The following is a 17,479-nucleotide window of genomic DNA, read 5'->3' as shown; positions in this document are numbered from 1 at the left end:
AACACAGCCTTGCCCAGAGGCAGGCTGGTTCTGGGGAGGGCTCCCCAGCCAAAAATTCAGGCTCCCCAGCTTGCATTCTGCTCTGGAAGGGCCCCACGGGGCCCCACGTGGCAGGGACCAGATTTCAGAGGTGGCCCCCCAGCCGCCTCCTCCCACTGTCCTCCTTCCGCGCCCCTGTAACCCAGTTCTGGCTCCATTACGGAGGCATGTCCGAAAAGAAAGGAGAATTAGTCCAAGGGCATTCCGGGGGCATCTGGGGTGCCGGCTTGAGAACAGGCTGGACAGAGGTTCCCAGTAAAGGGTCTGAAGGTCAAGAGTGAGGCCCTGGGGCTGGGCGGCTCTGCTGGGAAAGCAGCCGGAGGCAGTGCAGAGGCATGGGTGTACCTCTATGGGCAGGGTTTGGCCCCAGAGTCTCCCCATCATGGCTCCAGGGAGGGCGAGGGCCCCTGGCTTGTCTTAAAGGGAGGGAGGTGTGTGTGGCCCCCCCATGTGCCCCCAGGAGAAGCCCTTTGGGCCCCTGAGCTCCCTGACCCCATTTTCTTGTCTGTAACACAGTCAGTCCCACTGCCGTTGGCCTCAGCATTCACGTGGCTTTTTCCTCCCTCCGCAGAAGACCAGCTGGCTGATTCTCAAGGGGGATGCAGACACTAGGACTAACTCTCCAGACCTAGACAGCCAGTCTTTGTCCCACAGTAGCGGGACCGATAGAGACCCTCTCCAGACAATGCAAGGGGACAACTTTTACTCACGTGAGTGGTTCTTCTGAGCAAGGAGCTATAACTGGGGCGTAAGAGGCCTCACCACAAGGGGACCCCACAGGTTGGAACCCATTCCCCGGGCCTGAGCCTTGCTCGTTAAGAAAGCTAAGGAACAAACCAGGTAGGAGAGCAGACCCCCTTTCTGCATGAGTTCCCCCTGGACATGGTTAGCTCACCCATGCGCGTGTCTCCTGGAACACTCCAGAGCTGGAGACAGCCCAGAAAGCTGAATGGGGCTCCTAGGGTCTGTTGGGAAGGAGGCGTCCCGGGCTGCCAGGCTGGAAAGTGGGGGCCCGTTTCCCTCCAGAGCAGACGTAAGCATGGTCTAGGCGGGTGAGTCCAGACTGGGAGTCGACAACAGGCACAGCCTCCCGGCACTCGGCCTGAGCAAGGCACCGGGGAATGGGGACACCCCGTCTGCAGGGAGTACGGGACATGTGACCGCTGCCGGACTCTGGGGGTTGGGAGGGCTAAATGAGGAGGGGTTTTCAGATGGAGGGCTACGCTCTACATAGGGTCCTAGAATCGTATGCTGGAGGTGAAGGGCACAGCCGGCTGTGGTGTGATGCCCTCAGGAGATCCGGATGGCGTGTCTGGGTCCCAGCAAGTGGTTTCCTGTGGGCACGCGTGAGGCTGAGCTGGGACACGGAGGGCGGATGCGGGTGTGAGGAGGCAGAGCGCGGGGGCTGACATGGCTGTGAGATGGGCCTGAGCGCGGATCTGGGCTTGCCCCTGACGGGCCGTGGGACCTTGGGCTGTGACCCTACCGGTGGGTCTCCGTCCCACCCGTCTGCCTGGCCAGGTCAGTAGAGACCAGAGGAGGTGACACGTGTGGGCGCTCTGCCCGGCCCATAGTAGATGCTCAGCAAACAGACTGTCATTGCCATTCCTATCCTCGTGACTCCGAAGTGTGACCTGTCTTACACACGCAAGTGTTCTGCGGGAAGAGGGAAGGGCGGCCCGGGCGCTACCATTTGTTGAAGAAGAGTTCGAAGACAAACGAAGGTGCCTTGTTTTGTGTGATCTTTGCGAGCAGACATCGAGAACCCCATGCCTCTGGCCCCTCCAAGGGTGCAGCACTCTAGATGGGGGCTCTCTGGGCGGGTGTCCCGGTGGGTGCCACCCCAGGAAGGCCACATCAGAGCAGTCCCCCAGAGCGTCTCGTCCAAGGTTGTGGCGGGCATGTCCTGCCAGGGCAGGTGGGGGGGGACACGACGGGCTGCCCGTCCCACCTGCAGGCAGGTCACAGAGTGGACCAGCCCAGGAGCGGCCATCTGGCCCCGGGATCTTCTCTGCTCCCAGGCACCCACAGACCTGGGCACTACAGGACTTGATCGTGGGCTTTGTTGCTCCATGGTCTCTTTCCCGATGGCAATGGCTTTGGAAGGTGGTGGGCTCCAGTTGCGCCAGCCCCCCAGCACCTGTACAGCTCCCCGCACCTGGGGTGTCATCCTGTTACCCATGAGGCCCAGGAGCTCTCAGGAAGTGAGTGTCTAGGGACCTCAGGGTGGACTTTTATGGCTTCCCGTCCTCCCCTTGTGGGGTGGTGCTCAGACTCCCACCTCCCACTGACCCAGGAATCCCCACTCATGTCCACAGCCCATCTGCAGGAGGGAGCTACCACGTGATGAGAAGCCTGGCCAGCCCCCTCTCCCCATGCTGCTGACCTGCCCTATCCCCATGCACAGTCTCCTTGCCCACACGTGCTGGGATCAGGGGCCCCCAGGTCGTCCCAGGAGCCCTGTAGGTGGGAGACCCACCACGAGGCCCCCAGGCTGTGCGCACACCGTTTTGACGGGCCAGTCACACACCTGCAAGGTCTTGCTTCAGCTCCATCCGTTGCCCTCACTGTCATTCCCCTGTCACTGGCAGCACAGCAGCCACAGGTCGGGGTCCCAGTGCTTCTCACCCAGGGTGCACCAGGCCAGCAGGAAGCACCTCGCCTGTGCTAAAATCCACGTTCTAACCGGGAGACCCCTCCACAGTACAAATAACGCACGTGTGTGCATGGGCTTCCCCTTCACGGACAGTTGCTTAGGGCAATTATGACGGCACTGTCCTCCACTTTCCACGCGTTCCAATGCCAGTTCCGCTGAGCGGGGAACCCACCACGCATCGCTGTAGCCATGCCTTCACCACTACCCCGAAGACCTTGCCTGCTTTCCCGATGGGCATGGGAGCAGCAGCCAACACGCGGGCTGCTGGTCCTGCCTCCATCACGCGTGCCTTGCCGCGTGCTCACCTGCTGAGAACTTGGGGCGGGAAGGGCAGCAGCATTCCCCAGCGGGGGACTGCGTACCCTCTCTCCTTCCTCAGGGCTCCCTCCCCTCTAGTGAGCCCAGGGACACCAGTTCCATTCAGAAACAAGCGTCACTGAGCAGGGCGCTTGCGCCGCGGCAAGGCATGCCCGCATCCGCATCCCCGGGGCCACCCATCTGTCGCGAGCCCCAGGAAGGTAGGACTGCGACTCTCAACACAGTGGACGCTCAGTAAATGTTTGTTGAGTTGAGATGCGCTACATTCAACGGGTATTTACTGAGCCCCCACTCTGTGCCAGACGCTGAGTGGGGCGCCGAGACGACCAGAGCGGCCCCTGCCCCCGGAGAAGCGTGCAGGGAGCTGAGTGAGGCAGTGACGTCAACGGGAGCGAGCACCGCGCACCGCCCCCCGCACCTCCTCCCCCCCTCCCCGGGCCTCCATGGGCCGATGGGGCGGAGACACGGCTCACCCCATTCACGACCCCATCAGTGCATCTCACCCGGGACTGCGTTCACCCTTCGCTCACTCATTCATCCCACCCGCAGACGTTTACTGAGCACCTGCTACGTGCTGGACACAGGGCTAGGCAGAGAGGCAGGTGTGAGTGTGGTCCAGTCCCCGCTCCCCAGTGGAGAAGCGGGTGGTCCGGCGGCAGTGACAAGCCAGTGTGACGCCCTTCTTTCTGGCCCATGGCCGCCTCTGCCTCCGAAGAGGGTCTCTTAGAAATACACGTCGTGTTATAGACGACTGTTCTCCTCCCTCATCCTACACCTCGTGCCTTATCGGGGCTGAGTGCATAACGGACTGTGTTCCCAACTGGCCTGGTTTCTGCACAGGGAAGGGCTGACATAGGGTTTTTGTTATGCAAAGGGGGTCTTGAGCCTTTCTGGAGGAGATTCACGGTCCCCAGAAGAACACAAGGGGAAGTAGGTCCCCGCCCCCTGAAGACACAGGCCCGACTGGCGGGGGACCCCGTCCAGAGGACTCAGTGATCCCCTAGAAAGAGCCCGGCGCTTCTGAAGATGCAGGCCCTTCCTCAGGCACTGGAACAGGAGAGGAATGGAGGAGGGGGTTGGGCGGGAAGAGCTCTGCTTTGAAAACTGAGGCAGCCAGATGGTGGTCCCATGGCTTTGGCTTTTGTGTCTCCTTCTGTGTGTCCCTCCCATGGAGTCCTGTGTCTGATGGGACATGCTTGTTTTCACCTGCTGCTCGTCACTGCCGGGGACCTGGCTTGGAGCCGGGCTCAGGGTCGCAGCCACGGCTCCCTCCCAGGGCTCGCTGGGCATGAAGCTTGGTCAGAAATGGCCTGTTCCCTGTCATTCCCCTGGAGTGGTGGCAAAATTGTTCCCCCATTTCCTTGTCCAACAAGTGAAAGAACGAGACACCGAGATTTACTGTGTGCCGATCTCTGAGATTAGCCTGTGGGCAGCTGGACGTCTGGTGGGTAGGTCTCCCCCGCAGCCCGAGAGCTAGAATCCACCAATGGCAAGACTGGAGAAGCCCGTCAGTGCCTTCTCCTTCTCAACAGGCAGGACAAGGCCCGACCCTCAGCAGATACTTTCCAAGCGTCTTCAGTGTTACGGCACGCAGCAGGTGTTGGGGATCATTCCGAGGACGCCATCCCCAGCCCCATGGGCCTGTGTGTTAGTGGGATGGGGAGCTGAGACCAGAACAAAGTCAGGGAATATGCATCAGTGCCCCACAGGTGAGGAGGTCAGGGGGTGCTAGGGGCAGTTTTCAGTATAGTCGGCTGAGGAAGACTGAGTAAGACCCGAAGGGGGCATAGGCTCGAACGCTGAATCTGCTCGGGGGGGGAGCCTGGTGGACTTGAGGGCCGGCGCTGGGGCCTGTGCGGTAGGGATGAAGGCGGCGGTGCGCACGGGACTGGGTCGCCTGCAGAGGACTCCAGCCTGGCATCCAAGTGGCGACGTGGCCCCAGAGGGATCTCTGCAGAGCCCCGACCTCGGCTGATGCAGGTTTCAACTGGCCTGAGTAGGAACACGAAAGTTCATGGGAGGCGATTGCCATCAGCCAGGTTGGGGGACAGTGTCCTGGGAGGGTGTCCTAGAGGGGTGTCCAAGGGGGAGGTATCTTTAAAGGATGTCCCAACAGGGTGTCCCTGGGGAGAGTGTCCTATGAGGAGGGTGTCCCGAGGGGTTGCTCTGGTAGGGGGCACCCTGGGGGGCTTCTAGGGGGAGGTGGCCCCGGAAGATGTTCTAAACAGCACGAATAGCATGTCCAAGCATATGCCAAGGCAAGAAGCAGGATGGCCATTCGGGCAATAGGAAGGCAAGGGGTGGCAGAAGAGGGACTAGCCAGGACCCAGCTGGTCTGTGGACAGTGCTAGGAAGCTGCTCTGTCTGCCGGGAATGGGTCAGTGGCGAGCGGGCAGATGAGATGGACTATTTTTCATATTTAAAACAAAGACAGGCAGCTTCACAGAGGATAGACTGGAGGCTGCTGGGCCAAGCATAAGGGATTGGGGTGTCCCCATAAGCAGCAGGGGGCCGCCTAAGGGGTCTGAATGGCAAGACCACATGTGAGCCGTTAGGGGTGCGTGGTGGGGACAGAATCAGGAATGGCACAGGCCATTTCTGGCTCAGGTAGATGGAGGCACCTTTATCCAGAGGTAAGGAAAGAAGAGGGCGGTTCTCCGTGTGGAGTCAGGAGAGTGGACGTCCAGGCCGAGCTGCCCAGAGCTGGATGGATGGACAAGGAGCAGAGTCCCTGCAGGTCCTCAGCTCCCAGATGCAAGTGGGGAACCTTTGAACCCGGGACTTTCTTCCTGATAAACATGATCCTGAGCTTGTGTTACTTTTTGCAAAGCAAGGCCCAAAGAAGGTGCGATTCTCCGGGTCCATTCCCAGCTCACTCTTAGTCCTCTTCTCCCCCATTTCCTATCTCTGCCAAATGCTGCAGGAGAGGGGAGATCAAGCGTGAGCAGGTGGGCGAGGTGCTGTGTTGTGTTGGGGGCAGGAAGGGTCCCAGAGGATCTGCAGGGGATGGAGAGAGTCAGGACTAGGGGAGAGGGTCAGGGTAGGGGGGCACCCTGGAATTCATCAGGTAGTTAGGTCACCTGGTGCACAGACTCCTGGGGAGGGCATGGCCAGCCAGTTCAGTCTGCAAGACTGTGGTCTCCCACTGGATGGACAGACTGCTCTCTGCCCCTGCTTCTGGCCAGCTCATGGAGAGAGCAGTGAGCACTCCAGATATCAGGGACAGGACCCTGGCCCAGATAACACTGTTGGCCTCTCATGGGTGAGACCACCCCCCGCTGCGAAAGTGGGGCATCCTTGGGCAAAGCCTACTGCCATTTGATGGGGGAATTTTAGCAAAATTCTCTGTGCCCCCTGTTTCCAGCAGGCTTATCCTCTGGGACTGAACAGGGTGTGGCCTCTGATTTGTGGGCAGGGACCCAAGCCACAGGTGATGCAGTGTTCGGGGAAAAGAGCCAATGTTTCAGCACCCCACCCCGCTCCCCTCCAAATTTGTGTTGGAAGCTCTCTCTATTCCCTCAACCCAGGCCAGGGGCTCTTTATCACCCTGTGTCCTTTCTTCCATGTGGACTGTTAGCCCCTGGGGAGTGGGGAGCTATGAGGATGCCCCTGGGCTTCCCTCACTTGCATGGGGCAGCTTCTCGGTGAGTGCTCCCCAGAGCCCTGGCTGGACCCAGGCCTTCCCAGAGCAGCGCCGTCCTCCCTCAGTGGGATGTGACATTGCTCCTGGTGGGGTGGAGGGGATGACAGTGGCCACTGCTGACGCAGACAGTGACAGTGTCCTCGAGATCACAGGATGGGCCAGCAGAGAGTGCTCGATCTGGGTGTTGGTCCACGGACACTTGAATCCCAGCTTGTCACTTGCTGTGTGACTTTGGGCATAAGAGCAAACTTGTCTGTGTTTAAAATGGCTTCATCTGTAAAAACGGGGATGATCCCGTCATGCTGGCAGGAAGCATCAGGGTGTTGGGGCTTACCTGTGAGCCCTCAGGCATCCTATCACCTGAGTCTCGGGGATGTCATGGCAACGCATGGTCAAGACCACAAGCCTAGCTGCAGTGTGCCCATCTTGCTTGCTTCTGGAAGCCTGGAGCTTGGGTAATCCTCAGGTCTCCTGCTCATAGTCACTTGGAACTGAAGACTGTTCCAGCCCCCTCCTGGACCCAAACCCCCGCAGGGCCATGCGACTGCCAAGTTCCATATCCGGGCATTGGTGGAAGATGTGCCCAGGGAAAGTCCTTCCTGCTCAGTTGTGCACAGGGCCTCCTCAGAGATGGTGATGAACTGCTTGTTTCCAGCTGTATCTGGGCCTCTCCTTGCACATCCAGCAGATCCACTGACCTCTGGCCAGCCAGCCCAGAAGAACTACAGACCCAAGGAGACTCTGCACAGAATGCTGAGTGCAAGGCTGCCAAAGGTGGGCTTCTGAGAGGAGGTGGCAAGGGAGTCAGTTTGCGCTGAGTATGGACAATGAGGATGGCTGGTGTTCAGTGCTTACAGGACCGATGAGACTCAAAATTCCCCAGCTGCTGCCCTGTCCCAGGTCCGACAGACCTACCTTCTCTCTTGTGCACACACACAACACACACTCCCACAGCTGCCTGCTGCCGTCTGACCCGCAGGTGCCCAGAAGACACCCACACCTGCAACCCACACAGGCACAGAGCCACTGGTGCAGACAGGATCACTGGTTCATAAAGCCAGAAGTCCAAGGCTCTCATTTTATCTTCTGCGGGAGCACACACTGACCTTGTAGGGTCATTATTCTCACGGGGCCTCAGCTTCCTTACCTATAAGAAGAAGTCCCATGGAATGCACAGGCCTAAGAGGGCCAGGGAAAGTCTCTGAATGTGCAACAGGACTTTTTAAGCCAGCGGCTCTCAGCCCTGACTGCACTGGAACCTTTAAAGGTCACTGGGACCTTTAAAATCTGCTTTAAAATCTGCTGATGGCTCCTCCTAGCCCCAGAGAGCCCAAGTTTGATGGGTCAACATGGCAACTGGGGGGGGCGGGGATAGGGGAGTCTCCTCTCTCCCTGCTCATCCATACTAAGTATAACCCCAACACCCCCCCCCAAAACAATATAGCAGACAAATTGCAGAAACCTTGAGGGTGGAAAGAGGTAGGTGGGCTGGCTAGGGACCCCAGGACTTGAAGGAAAACACAGGGCCCGTGTCTCCCACCTCCCATGCAGCAGCTCCGGGCGGCCAGGTGACATCTTCCTCCCCAGGCTGCATGGGCAGATATGAAGCAGGAGGCCTGGGGAAGCCTGGAGGATGGGCCCAGGAGACTCTCCCCATGGCAGCCTGTGTCTCCCATCTCCACCTTGGGGCACAGAGCAAACGGGGAAGCACATTTTACCCACCCCACCCCACCCCCCACCCCACGGGCCATCCCAGGAACCCCAGCTGGACTAGGCAGACCAGAAGAACACATTGACAAGCATTCTGAAAACCACCTTGTCCTCAGAACCACAGGCTGTAATGCACCAGGCCCAGACAGGTGGTACCTGCTCCAATAGAAGACTCTTCCAGGACCCAGTGTCCTCTGATGTCATGTCTGGGAGACGATAGAGGATCACACCCTACACCAAGAGCCACTTGCCGATTTGAACCTTCAAAGACAAGTGGCAGATATGATGTTGACAAGAATCGGGTGTTGGGGTTCCCAGACAAGGATGTTTAGGCCAGCCACTCAGAAAATGCTCCAGCAAACAAGTACAACTTCCCTAGAAACACCTGAAATAAAAAAGGTAACCTCACCAAAGAAATAGACATTACCGCCCCCCCCAAAAAAGAGAATCAAGTAGAAACTATGAAACTGAAAGATAAAATAACCAAAATTAAAAATTCACTGGACGGATTCAGAAACAGCATAGCAGAATACGGCAGAGCGGTCAGCAATCTCATAGATGGAGCAGCAGAAATGACTCTGTCTGAGCAACAAAGAGAAAACAGCAGGGAGAAGCTGAACAGAGCCTCAGAGATCTGGGGGGCAGCATCTGTCACGGTAGAGTACTGACAGGAGAGAAGAGAGCAGGCTGGAAAAAAGCATTCAAAGATACGGCTGAACACTTGCCAACGTGGCCAGAGACCTAAACCTACAGGTTCAAGAAACTTCAAGAACTCCGAGTAGGATGAATCCAAGGTAGTTCATGCCCAACCCAGTTACCATGAGAATGGCTGAAATCTGAAGACAGAGGGTGGCAGGTCTTGAGAGCTGCTGCAGCGGAAAACAGATGGACTCCCCGGAGGACGAGGCCACCTGGAGACAGGGGGTTCCTCTGCAGAAGCCACGGGGCCAGAAGGAAGGGACCTATTTCCATGTGCCAGAGGATGGTTGCTATCAATGCAAATTCTGCACTAAGGGAGCCTATCTTGCGGGAATGAGTGGGGAAATTAAGAAATTCTCAAAGGAACACTAAGCATTTTTCATGAGCAGATGTTTAAAGAATCACAGGCAGCAGGTGTCCAAGCAGAGAGACATGATAAGAGAAGACTCTGGGCCTCGGAACGGAGAGGACATCTGAAGAGGTAAAAATGGGGCAAATATCATCGACTCTTCTCCTTTCCATGAGGTTCTGAAATCCTGTCTGATGGCTGAAGCAGAATTTGTGACATTATGCGATGGGGGCTCCAGATAGGTAGAAGAGACACCCAGGACAGTTGTCATCACAAAGTCAGGAAAACAGAGTGACCTACGGAAGTAGGGTCTCTGGGCTTTATACAAAGCGGTCAGATACAGAGATCACAGGGGGCAGCCTGAGCACGGGACCCTGTGACAGCGGTCTGGGTCACCTCCAGGCACAGGACAGAGGTGAGGGCACTGCTCTTCTGGAGGTCCCCAACCATTGTGTCCATCAGAATGCTCTGGAGGGGTTGTAAACCACAGCTCATGGGACCCCAGCCCTGGGATTCCAAAGCAGCAGGTCGGGGGCAGGCCCTGAGAATTTGCCTCTCTACCCAGTTCCAAGGGAGCCTGATGCCGCTGGTCAGGGATCCCACTTTGAGAACCACTGCTCCAGCATCTTTGTGGATCAGGAGCTCTTGAGTCTCAGTGAAGGGTCCCTCAGATCCTCAACCCCACAGCCTCACGTCCCTGAGTATGCTTGGCTCTATGTGTAAATTAGGAGGGAGCCCAGGACTGTGAGTTGGGAGCCTCATCTGGCATCCCGGGGGTGTGTGACCATGGGCGGCCCCCTGATCTGGGCCTTGATTCCCACTCTGTCGAATGGGAGTCTTCAGAGAGGCTAGGAGGAACAGGGGTGGCACGGCAGGTCTAGCCCCTTGTCCCTCTTCTGTGTCCAGCTCCCCTGCCCCCCTCTTTCATATAAAATCTCTTTGCTAAAAGAACTTTGAGAACCCTGACCTTGATGTAGCAAAAGGCCCTTTCGGACCCACATCCGGGACCTTCCGACAGGCCATGTAGGTGCAAACAAGTACCCAGGATAGGTTCCCCAGCTGAGGCATCACCGCCAGTCTTTCTTGTGTCCACATGTGACCCGTGCAGAGTGTCATCTCAGCCCCCAGAGTTTGTGAGGACTCCCTGAGAGGAAAGGACTCTGGATGAGCCTCTTTGGGTCCTGGATTGGGTGGGCGAACAGTTCTGTGCATGGTACCCACCTCAGCTCTGACCAAGGCTCAGTTCTTGGTCCCACGGATGCACATGGCCTTGTGGACACCAGGAGATGGGATCTGCCACCCACTGGGCCCAGACTAGCGGCCTCGCAGCTCCCGCAGTGGGCACTGGTGTTTGGCCCTGTGTGTTATTGCCGGAGCTGCTCAGGGTCAGCCCAGTGCTGGGAGCAAGGACCCCTGGAGCTTCCCCCAGGGGAGGGAGGTCCTGCCCCTGCAGGGGTCTCGGCTCTGCCGTGCTGCCACATATCCTTCCCCTGAGCCAGAAGGCCATAGCAGAGACCCCCGCACCACTCTCTCCAGACTCACTGCCGAGGTTAACTGGGAGAGTCGGATCCCTGGGCTCATGCAGCCAGGGATATGAGTGATACAGCCGGTTCAACTGTGGGATTCCCGTGGTCTCAGACCCGCCCTTTTTTGTTTCAAGAGAAGCCAAACTAGGATTTTAATGTGAAATCCCCCAATGGCAAATAGCTCACGATCATTTAAAAAAATAAAACAGTTCACAACCTTTGGTTGATGGCGGGCCTCCATTTGCTGCCCTGGCACAGGATGGCACAGCCCTTACCACCCCCCTTCATGGGGAGTCCTTCCTGCTCCTGTCCCCAGCTCTCCGGGTCTGCCGGATGAGGAGCTCAGCCTGGGTAACAGGTGATGCCCAGGCCTGAGGCTGCCAGAAAACATAGGTGCCCAAGAGGGTGCCACATGGTTCCTGGTGTCCTAGGCGGGCCTCAGGGGCTTCATGCCCCTGCTGGCTGAATTCCTGGGGACAGAGGTCATGATGGAGGCAGGGCGTGGCCCCTCCGGCAGGGGCGGGGCCTCCGTGTGTGCATGACAGGGCTATGCTGTGTCTGTTTCAGGACTCCCCTATTCCAAATCTGACCCTCCCCCAGGACACGGAAAGAATGGCTTGGACCATCGGGTAGGTACTCAACGCCTCCTTGGCTCGCGGTATACTAACCATGCCACGCCAGGAGCCTGAGCATGGTGCCCATAGCTTCTTGACCCTGCGGCAGGAAGGAGGGGCCTGGGGACCCTGCTCACCCACCGCCTCCACCTGCTGCCCTGCCTGGGGGCTGTGCTGGCCCCTCTGCAGACCGCTGTCAGATCAGAACTGAGACCCCCTCCCTTCCTCCCGTCTAACCCTGCCCCCAGCTCCCAGGACACCTCTGTGTGGGGGAGGGGGAGATAGCACCCATGCAGAGCATTCCGACCCCAAGGCCCCTTCCGAGCCACGTCCTTCTTCTGTGACCCAGAGCCTAGAGAGGGGCTTCCGGGATCAGCTAGTTGGTGAGCAACATGAGCCACAGATCCACTTCCTTCCTGGAGTGTATCGTCCCCTCACTGCCACTGCCTCCAGCTGTCACCATAAACAGTGCCATTTGCACCTGGGACCATGACCGTCACTGCTAATGCTGCCTCTCGCGCCCATAATTTTCCTGGATCCCACACTCCGTAGCTGGCTCTCTCTGGCTGCTCCCAGCTAAAGTCTGGTTGGACTTCCCCATCCCATCTTCCCAATCTGGGATCTTGGAATGTGAGCCCAGAGAGTTTGGTGCCTGACTTGTTGCTATGGAGGGGCTGGGAGACTTTTTATCACTGTTCCCACAGCTTCACTCGTCCCCAGTGAGGACCCCTGGGGTGGGGCGGGCCTGATGGTACCAGAGGCCCCCCCTATAAAACCCCAGGTCACCCTCTCTTGGGCTGCCTCTCCCCTGTCTGAGGACATTTGTCCAAAACTGGGGTGAGTCATTCCACCAAAGAAGGTGCTCAGACTTCGAGGCCCCCGTGTGTTGCACAGCAGAGGTCTCGGCAATAGTGTGTAATGCCTGGACCACCTCCTCTGGTCACCAGGGCATACCTCGCATCCGGGACCCAGCCACCTCTGCATGGCTTGACTCCAGTGAAGCCCCCTTCCCACTAACCGCACTTCCCGTTCTGGAACAGGCTCACTCAGGGCTCGCATGCCGCATGCTTCTTTCAATTTTCTTCTAAGGATTTCTCCACGCTTCCTCTTCAGTGGACAGCAGGGTGGGCACGGCAAGGGCGGGGGGCAGGAGGACATCACAGGACCCCTACAGCACCAGGAAATGTCAACCCTTGGGCTTTAGGGTTGGGGACCTGAGGCTGGTGGGGAAGCCTTCTGGAATGTCCTCTGCACCTGGAACAGCTTTTCTGTGACTCGGGGGCCCAGGAAGGTGGTGGTGTTCTAGCCCTCAAGCCAAGTCCTGGGACTGTCCCTTAATATGTGGAAGACGATTAAGGGAGGAACGCTCAACATTTCCAGCCTTGCCTCATTGGTGCCTGGGCCACACATCTTCTGGGGAGATGTCCACCTTGGTTCATGCTGGAACGGCTTGGATCGATGCTCCCAGCACTTGCAGAAAAGGCCACAGCCGCTGCACACACCCAGCCCCAAACGAGCTGGGAACAGCAGATCAGACATTCCAGCATGGACGCAGGCTTCACTCCCTCTCTCAGAACTAGGGAGAGCAGGGGCTAGACAGAGCTTTACAGAGTCTAGAGCTGAGTCTCTGAGAATGTTCCTGCTGTGGTCTCAAGGGTGGGAAGCCTGTGTGTCCTGCAGATGCTGGGGGGGTGGTTGATAAAAGCGGGTGTGTCTTCTTGGGAAGATCATTAGCTCTTCATGTTGCTGATATGGGAAATTGGGGACAAGCACTGGTGACTTCGCGTTAGGGTTCTTTTTCCCTGCGAAGCTTCTTTTCCTGTTTTGTTTTGTTTTGTTTTCAGACGTTCTAAGACTTTTATGTAATTTTATGCCTATTTCTCAGTAGGAAGGCCAGATACTTGAGCTTTTGAATGATTAGCCTTTCACGGTGCGGCCATTCTCAGCACCTGGATGTGGTCACCCGCTATTGTCTATTGCCCACAGTCCTCACAAGCTACTTGTTAGGTTGGTTTTATTTTGTGTGTGTCTCTACTTCCAGAAAGGATTCTAGGTGGCCTGAAGGAAAAACACAGGCACACTGAGACCAGAAACCCACCAACCCCAAATCACAAAGGGGCAGAGAAGGAAACTCTGAAAGAAATTATGTATCAGAATCCTATCAGAAACAAAAGAATATTGTATGAGCCAAACCACTGGAGCTTATCTCTGAGCTTCCTAGTAACCAGGGCAAAGAGGCAAACGTGACCGGTGTGTAGTTCTTGTCCAGTGGAAGGAGATCCATTCATGGCGGGGGCAGGGTGAGGGGAGAGGTTTCAAGTTGTTCCATTGAGAGAGATTTGTCATAAGGGACCAGCACCCTGAGTCCCAGAGCCCATTTAATTGTCCCGCTAACCAGCCTTCCACGGAGCCCACGCATGGTGGAAGCTCTCCTCTCTGTGGAATAAATTGGACAGTAGTCACCTGTCACAGGCGTTCCCATGGGTAAGGCATCATGGGCCTCATGTGTCCCCTGGCCTGTTTTTAACAGAACAACCACTGGCCACCGACAGAAAAAGCCTGATGGCAAACACATAGAGACTGAATTCTCCTGCTGGATGACAGATTCTATTAGCCACAGAGGGGACTCTAGTTCATGATGACACGTCATTCAGCAGGCGTAGCCTTCATATATTCAAGCACACCCAGCAGCATGCCTGTGCTGGGACCCTCATTAAATTTAAGATGGGAGGCACTTTGAATGTGGCATTTGGAATCAGACATGTGGATCTAATGAACAACAACAAAAAAATAGTAAAAGTCATTTGGAGCGATTGAATAGTGCAAACAGCAAGCCATCTACTAGGTAGATGGGAAAAATCTCTATCTTTTGAATCAGGTTTTCATATGCCTGTAAAGCATTTGCAAAATTGTCTGTGTACAAGGAAACCTGAATAAATTAAAGAGGTCTGGTATTTTCCAATGATGACACTGGAAAGGACACTTGCCGCGCTGAGCCCCAAGTTCAAATCCCAGCTCTGCCACCAGCCCGGTGTATGTCTTCAGGAAAGTCACTTGTATTTCCTGAGTCTCTACTTTCTGGCTTTAAAAGAAGTTCCCTGACCTCTTAAGATCAGTGTGAGGACAAGTAACAGTTAATACACGTGAACAAGCTCTATAGCTTGGTTACTACAAGAGTAACTGTTACAAAAGCAAATTCCAACCCCTTGTTCCTTCCAAGCTGGTGGCTACTAAGTGGCATATTCCAGCTTGGCAAGACAGTAACGATGAGCCCTGAATGGGCTCATTTCATTCCTACTACTAACAATTCCAGTATCATCTTTGAGAAGCAAAAGACATGGGTTAAAACGTTTACAGTTTTCTGTATTGCTGTGTGATCTTGGGCTCATTCCTTGACCTCTCTGAGCCTCATCCATAAAACCACAAGGATGACACCCACCTCCTAGGCTTACAGTGAAACTTACAGAACATATCTGTAGGGGTAGTAGGCGACTAGCAAACTCCAAACCAATGGGAGAGGCAAATAATCTGTTGCTTTTCAATTCTCTGGTGCCTCTGTTGAGAACCACAAGGGAATTAGCCAGTGGTGGGCCCGGTGGCACTGGCCTTGTGGGGCTCCCCTGGGTACCCCATCTGTTAAGGAATGACCACAAGTCTTCCTTGCACCAGAGAGGTCTTGGAGATCCTGGGCACTTAGAGGACCAAAGGTAGACTGCTTTTCCCCTGCTTTGGACTGATTCGGTCCCCCTCCCGTCCACCCAGAATATGCCCTTCCCTCTCTCCTGGGAGTCTCTGTCCGGCCTCAGAGCCTGGCAGACCAGTGGATGCTCTAACTGCCTGATGTGGTGGTGGTGACCTGAGTCAGTGGCCTGTGATGCAGGGCAGTGGGCACTAGGGGGAGGCCTCTCCCTTCCACATCATTGACAAGCCAGGTGGTAGAGAAGGCGCCTGGAGAGCAGGTTTGCCTTGCCTTAGGCGGGAACCGGTTTCCAGACCAGACAGGTGCGCATAGGGGTCTTCTCAGCGTCATGAGAAAATGTCTCAAAATCTGTCCTTGCAAACTGCTAAGGAGAGTGATTCTGCGACGGTCAGGAGAGTGGATGGGGGTGAGGACGCCTGGCCCAGGGCTGACACTAGGTGAGGCAAGTGGGACACTTGCCAAAAGGCTCCATAATCAATGTAAATCTTGTTCTAAGGCAGGGTTTTTTAAAATCCAAGTCAATGCAAGAAAATTCATGATGAACAAAACACCAAATATTTACATAGAGACCGGCTCCAACCCTCCACTGATGTGCTTGCCCAACTCACCCTCCTTGTCTCCCCTGTTTGGGATGAAGGACTTGGGGCTTATCCCCTGCCCGCACATTCTCTGGGACGACACCTGCTCCTTGCAGGTCACTCCTGTGCTTCAGGAACTAGTGCTGACTGTGTTTTACCAGTCGCCCTGTCCAGGGCGAGGCGTGACCCAGTCCTGGGACTGCAGGGCTCCTTTGAAGCCCCCCACACACAAGATCCCAGGATCCATGTCAGACCCCACAGCGGGTGCTGGGCCTGTAGGAGCCGTGTTCTTCCAGTAGCTCTGTGGACCGGGGGCCATAACAGAGCTGGACTCGTGGTATCATGCCAGACACAGGAGGTGGGGGTAGAGATACAGGGGCTCGGCACCTGCTTTGGGGGTCCAGACCCTCCTTAGTGGTGTGTGGGGTGATTTTTTTCAGGCTAGTGGAAGTTAAGAGACTTCCCGACCTGGGTGGTGGAGATGCACGGAAATGGCAGTCTGCTGACGACTGCCGTGAACAAGGGAGGCAGACACCTGAGACGGTGGCCCATGTTCCTTCGGCATGTCCCCACCTGAGAGCCATCTTCTGTCATGGCCGCTCAGGCGCACAGAGCTCTGTCTGAGGGCTGTACAGACCAGCCCTCTTGGGTGCCTGGGGACCACGGGGTCTGGAGGGGAGCAGAGGCCCCCGCGGGCTGGTCTCCACAGCAGGCTAGGCTGACCCCTAGGGGGCCGTGGGGCGCAGGGAGGAGGCTCGGAAGGCGGGCAGAAGAGCTGGGCCAGGCAGGGTCTGTGCTGGCCTGGAAGGCAAGGGGGAGGCGTGCAAGCAAACCCGCCAAGGGTGTCCCAGCATGGCCCTTCCAGAGCCGAGGCACCAGGGACTCTGGGGAGCCCACCGTCCTCCCACCCAGGCCGGGCAGCACCAAGGCACGACCACCCGCCCCAGCAACCTGCTCCTGCCGCCTTCTCTCTTTCTCTTCCAGAATGCCAATCTGGCCCCTGGTGGAGCAGACCTGGATGCCAGCTGGGGCACGCGAGGTACAAGATGCGGGGACCCCCATGGGTCTCTGGCTGGGCAGGGGTCTCTTACACATTCCCACAATCTCGTTCTGAGATGGGCCTCTCTGGGACCACCTGGCAAAGGTTCCGAGCGTCACGCAGTGGGGGGAAATGGCGGCACTCGTTACCCCTTGGGGAGCTGGTTACTTCCATTTTTATCTTACATGACGTGCTCCCTTCCCTCCTCCTCATCCTTGAGGACAGCTGACCCTGTCCCGATCCGTTGGTCACTCTGGTCACCAGGGGAGAGAGCTGTGTGTTAGAATCATCGTCCTATACCAGGACTGAGGCCAACCCCATCACCCACCATTACCTTCTGTGGCAATAAGGGGGGAAGCATCACAACAGAATGCCTCTGGGGTCTGAGTCAAATGAATTCAGGTCCCAGACTGCCTCCCACTCCTCCTGGCTGTGTGGAGCTCCCGGGCTTCGAACCAGGAAGGTTGCTTGGCAGAAGCTGGTGCTCCTGGTGTGACCCCGGCTGCCTGGCAGGAGCCTGACTGGGCTTTGCTGGTTCTGAGACCCTCCTGGGTGGGGTGCTCACTCTCCCCGTCACCCCGCATGGCAGGAGCATGCACTCATGGGCT

The 17,479-nt window shown here is 56.8% G+C and overlaps 1 protein-coding gene across 16 annotated transcripts in view; it reads left to right on the top strand.

Annotated features, from left to right (window-relative positions):
* ABLIM2 (actin binding LIM protein family member 2) overlaps positions 1–17,479 on the top strand; it is a 134,455-nt gene that overhangs the window by 104,973 nt on the left and 12,003 nt on the right. For 9 of the 16 annotated variants that reach the window (XM_045989840.1, XM_045989899.1, XM_045989863.1 and 6 more), the window contains 3 exons: positions 611–749; positions 11,508–11,569; positions 16,817–16,871. In XM_045989840.1, the coding sequence (XP_045845796.1) occupies positions 611–749; positions 11,508–11,569; positions 16,817–16,871 (256 nt within the window). The remainder of the gene's footprint in view (positions 1–610; positions 750–11,507; positions 11,570–16,816; positions 16,872–17,479) is intronic. The other 7 variants (XM_045989916.1, XM_045989879.1, XM_045989871.1 and 4 more) reach the window with 2 other exon arrangements.

The sequence above is a fragment of the Meles meles genome, chromosome 2 (genome assembly GCF_922984935.1).
Source record: "Meles meles chromosome 2, mMelMel3.1 paternal haplotype, whole genome shotgun sequence".
NCBI lineage: Eukaryota > Metazoa > Chordata > Mammalia > Carnivora > Mustelidae > Meles > Meles meles.
Note: the sequence above shows the minus strand (reverse complement) of the source record. Positions and strands in the feature narration are given on the sequence as shown.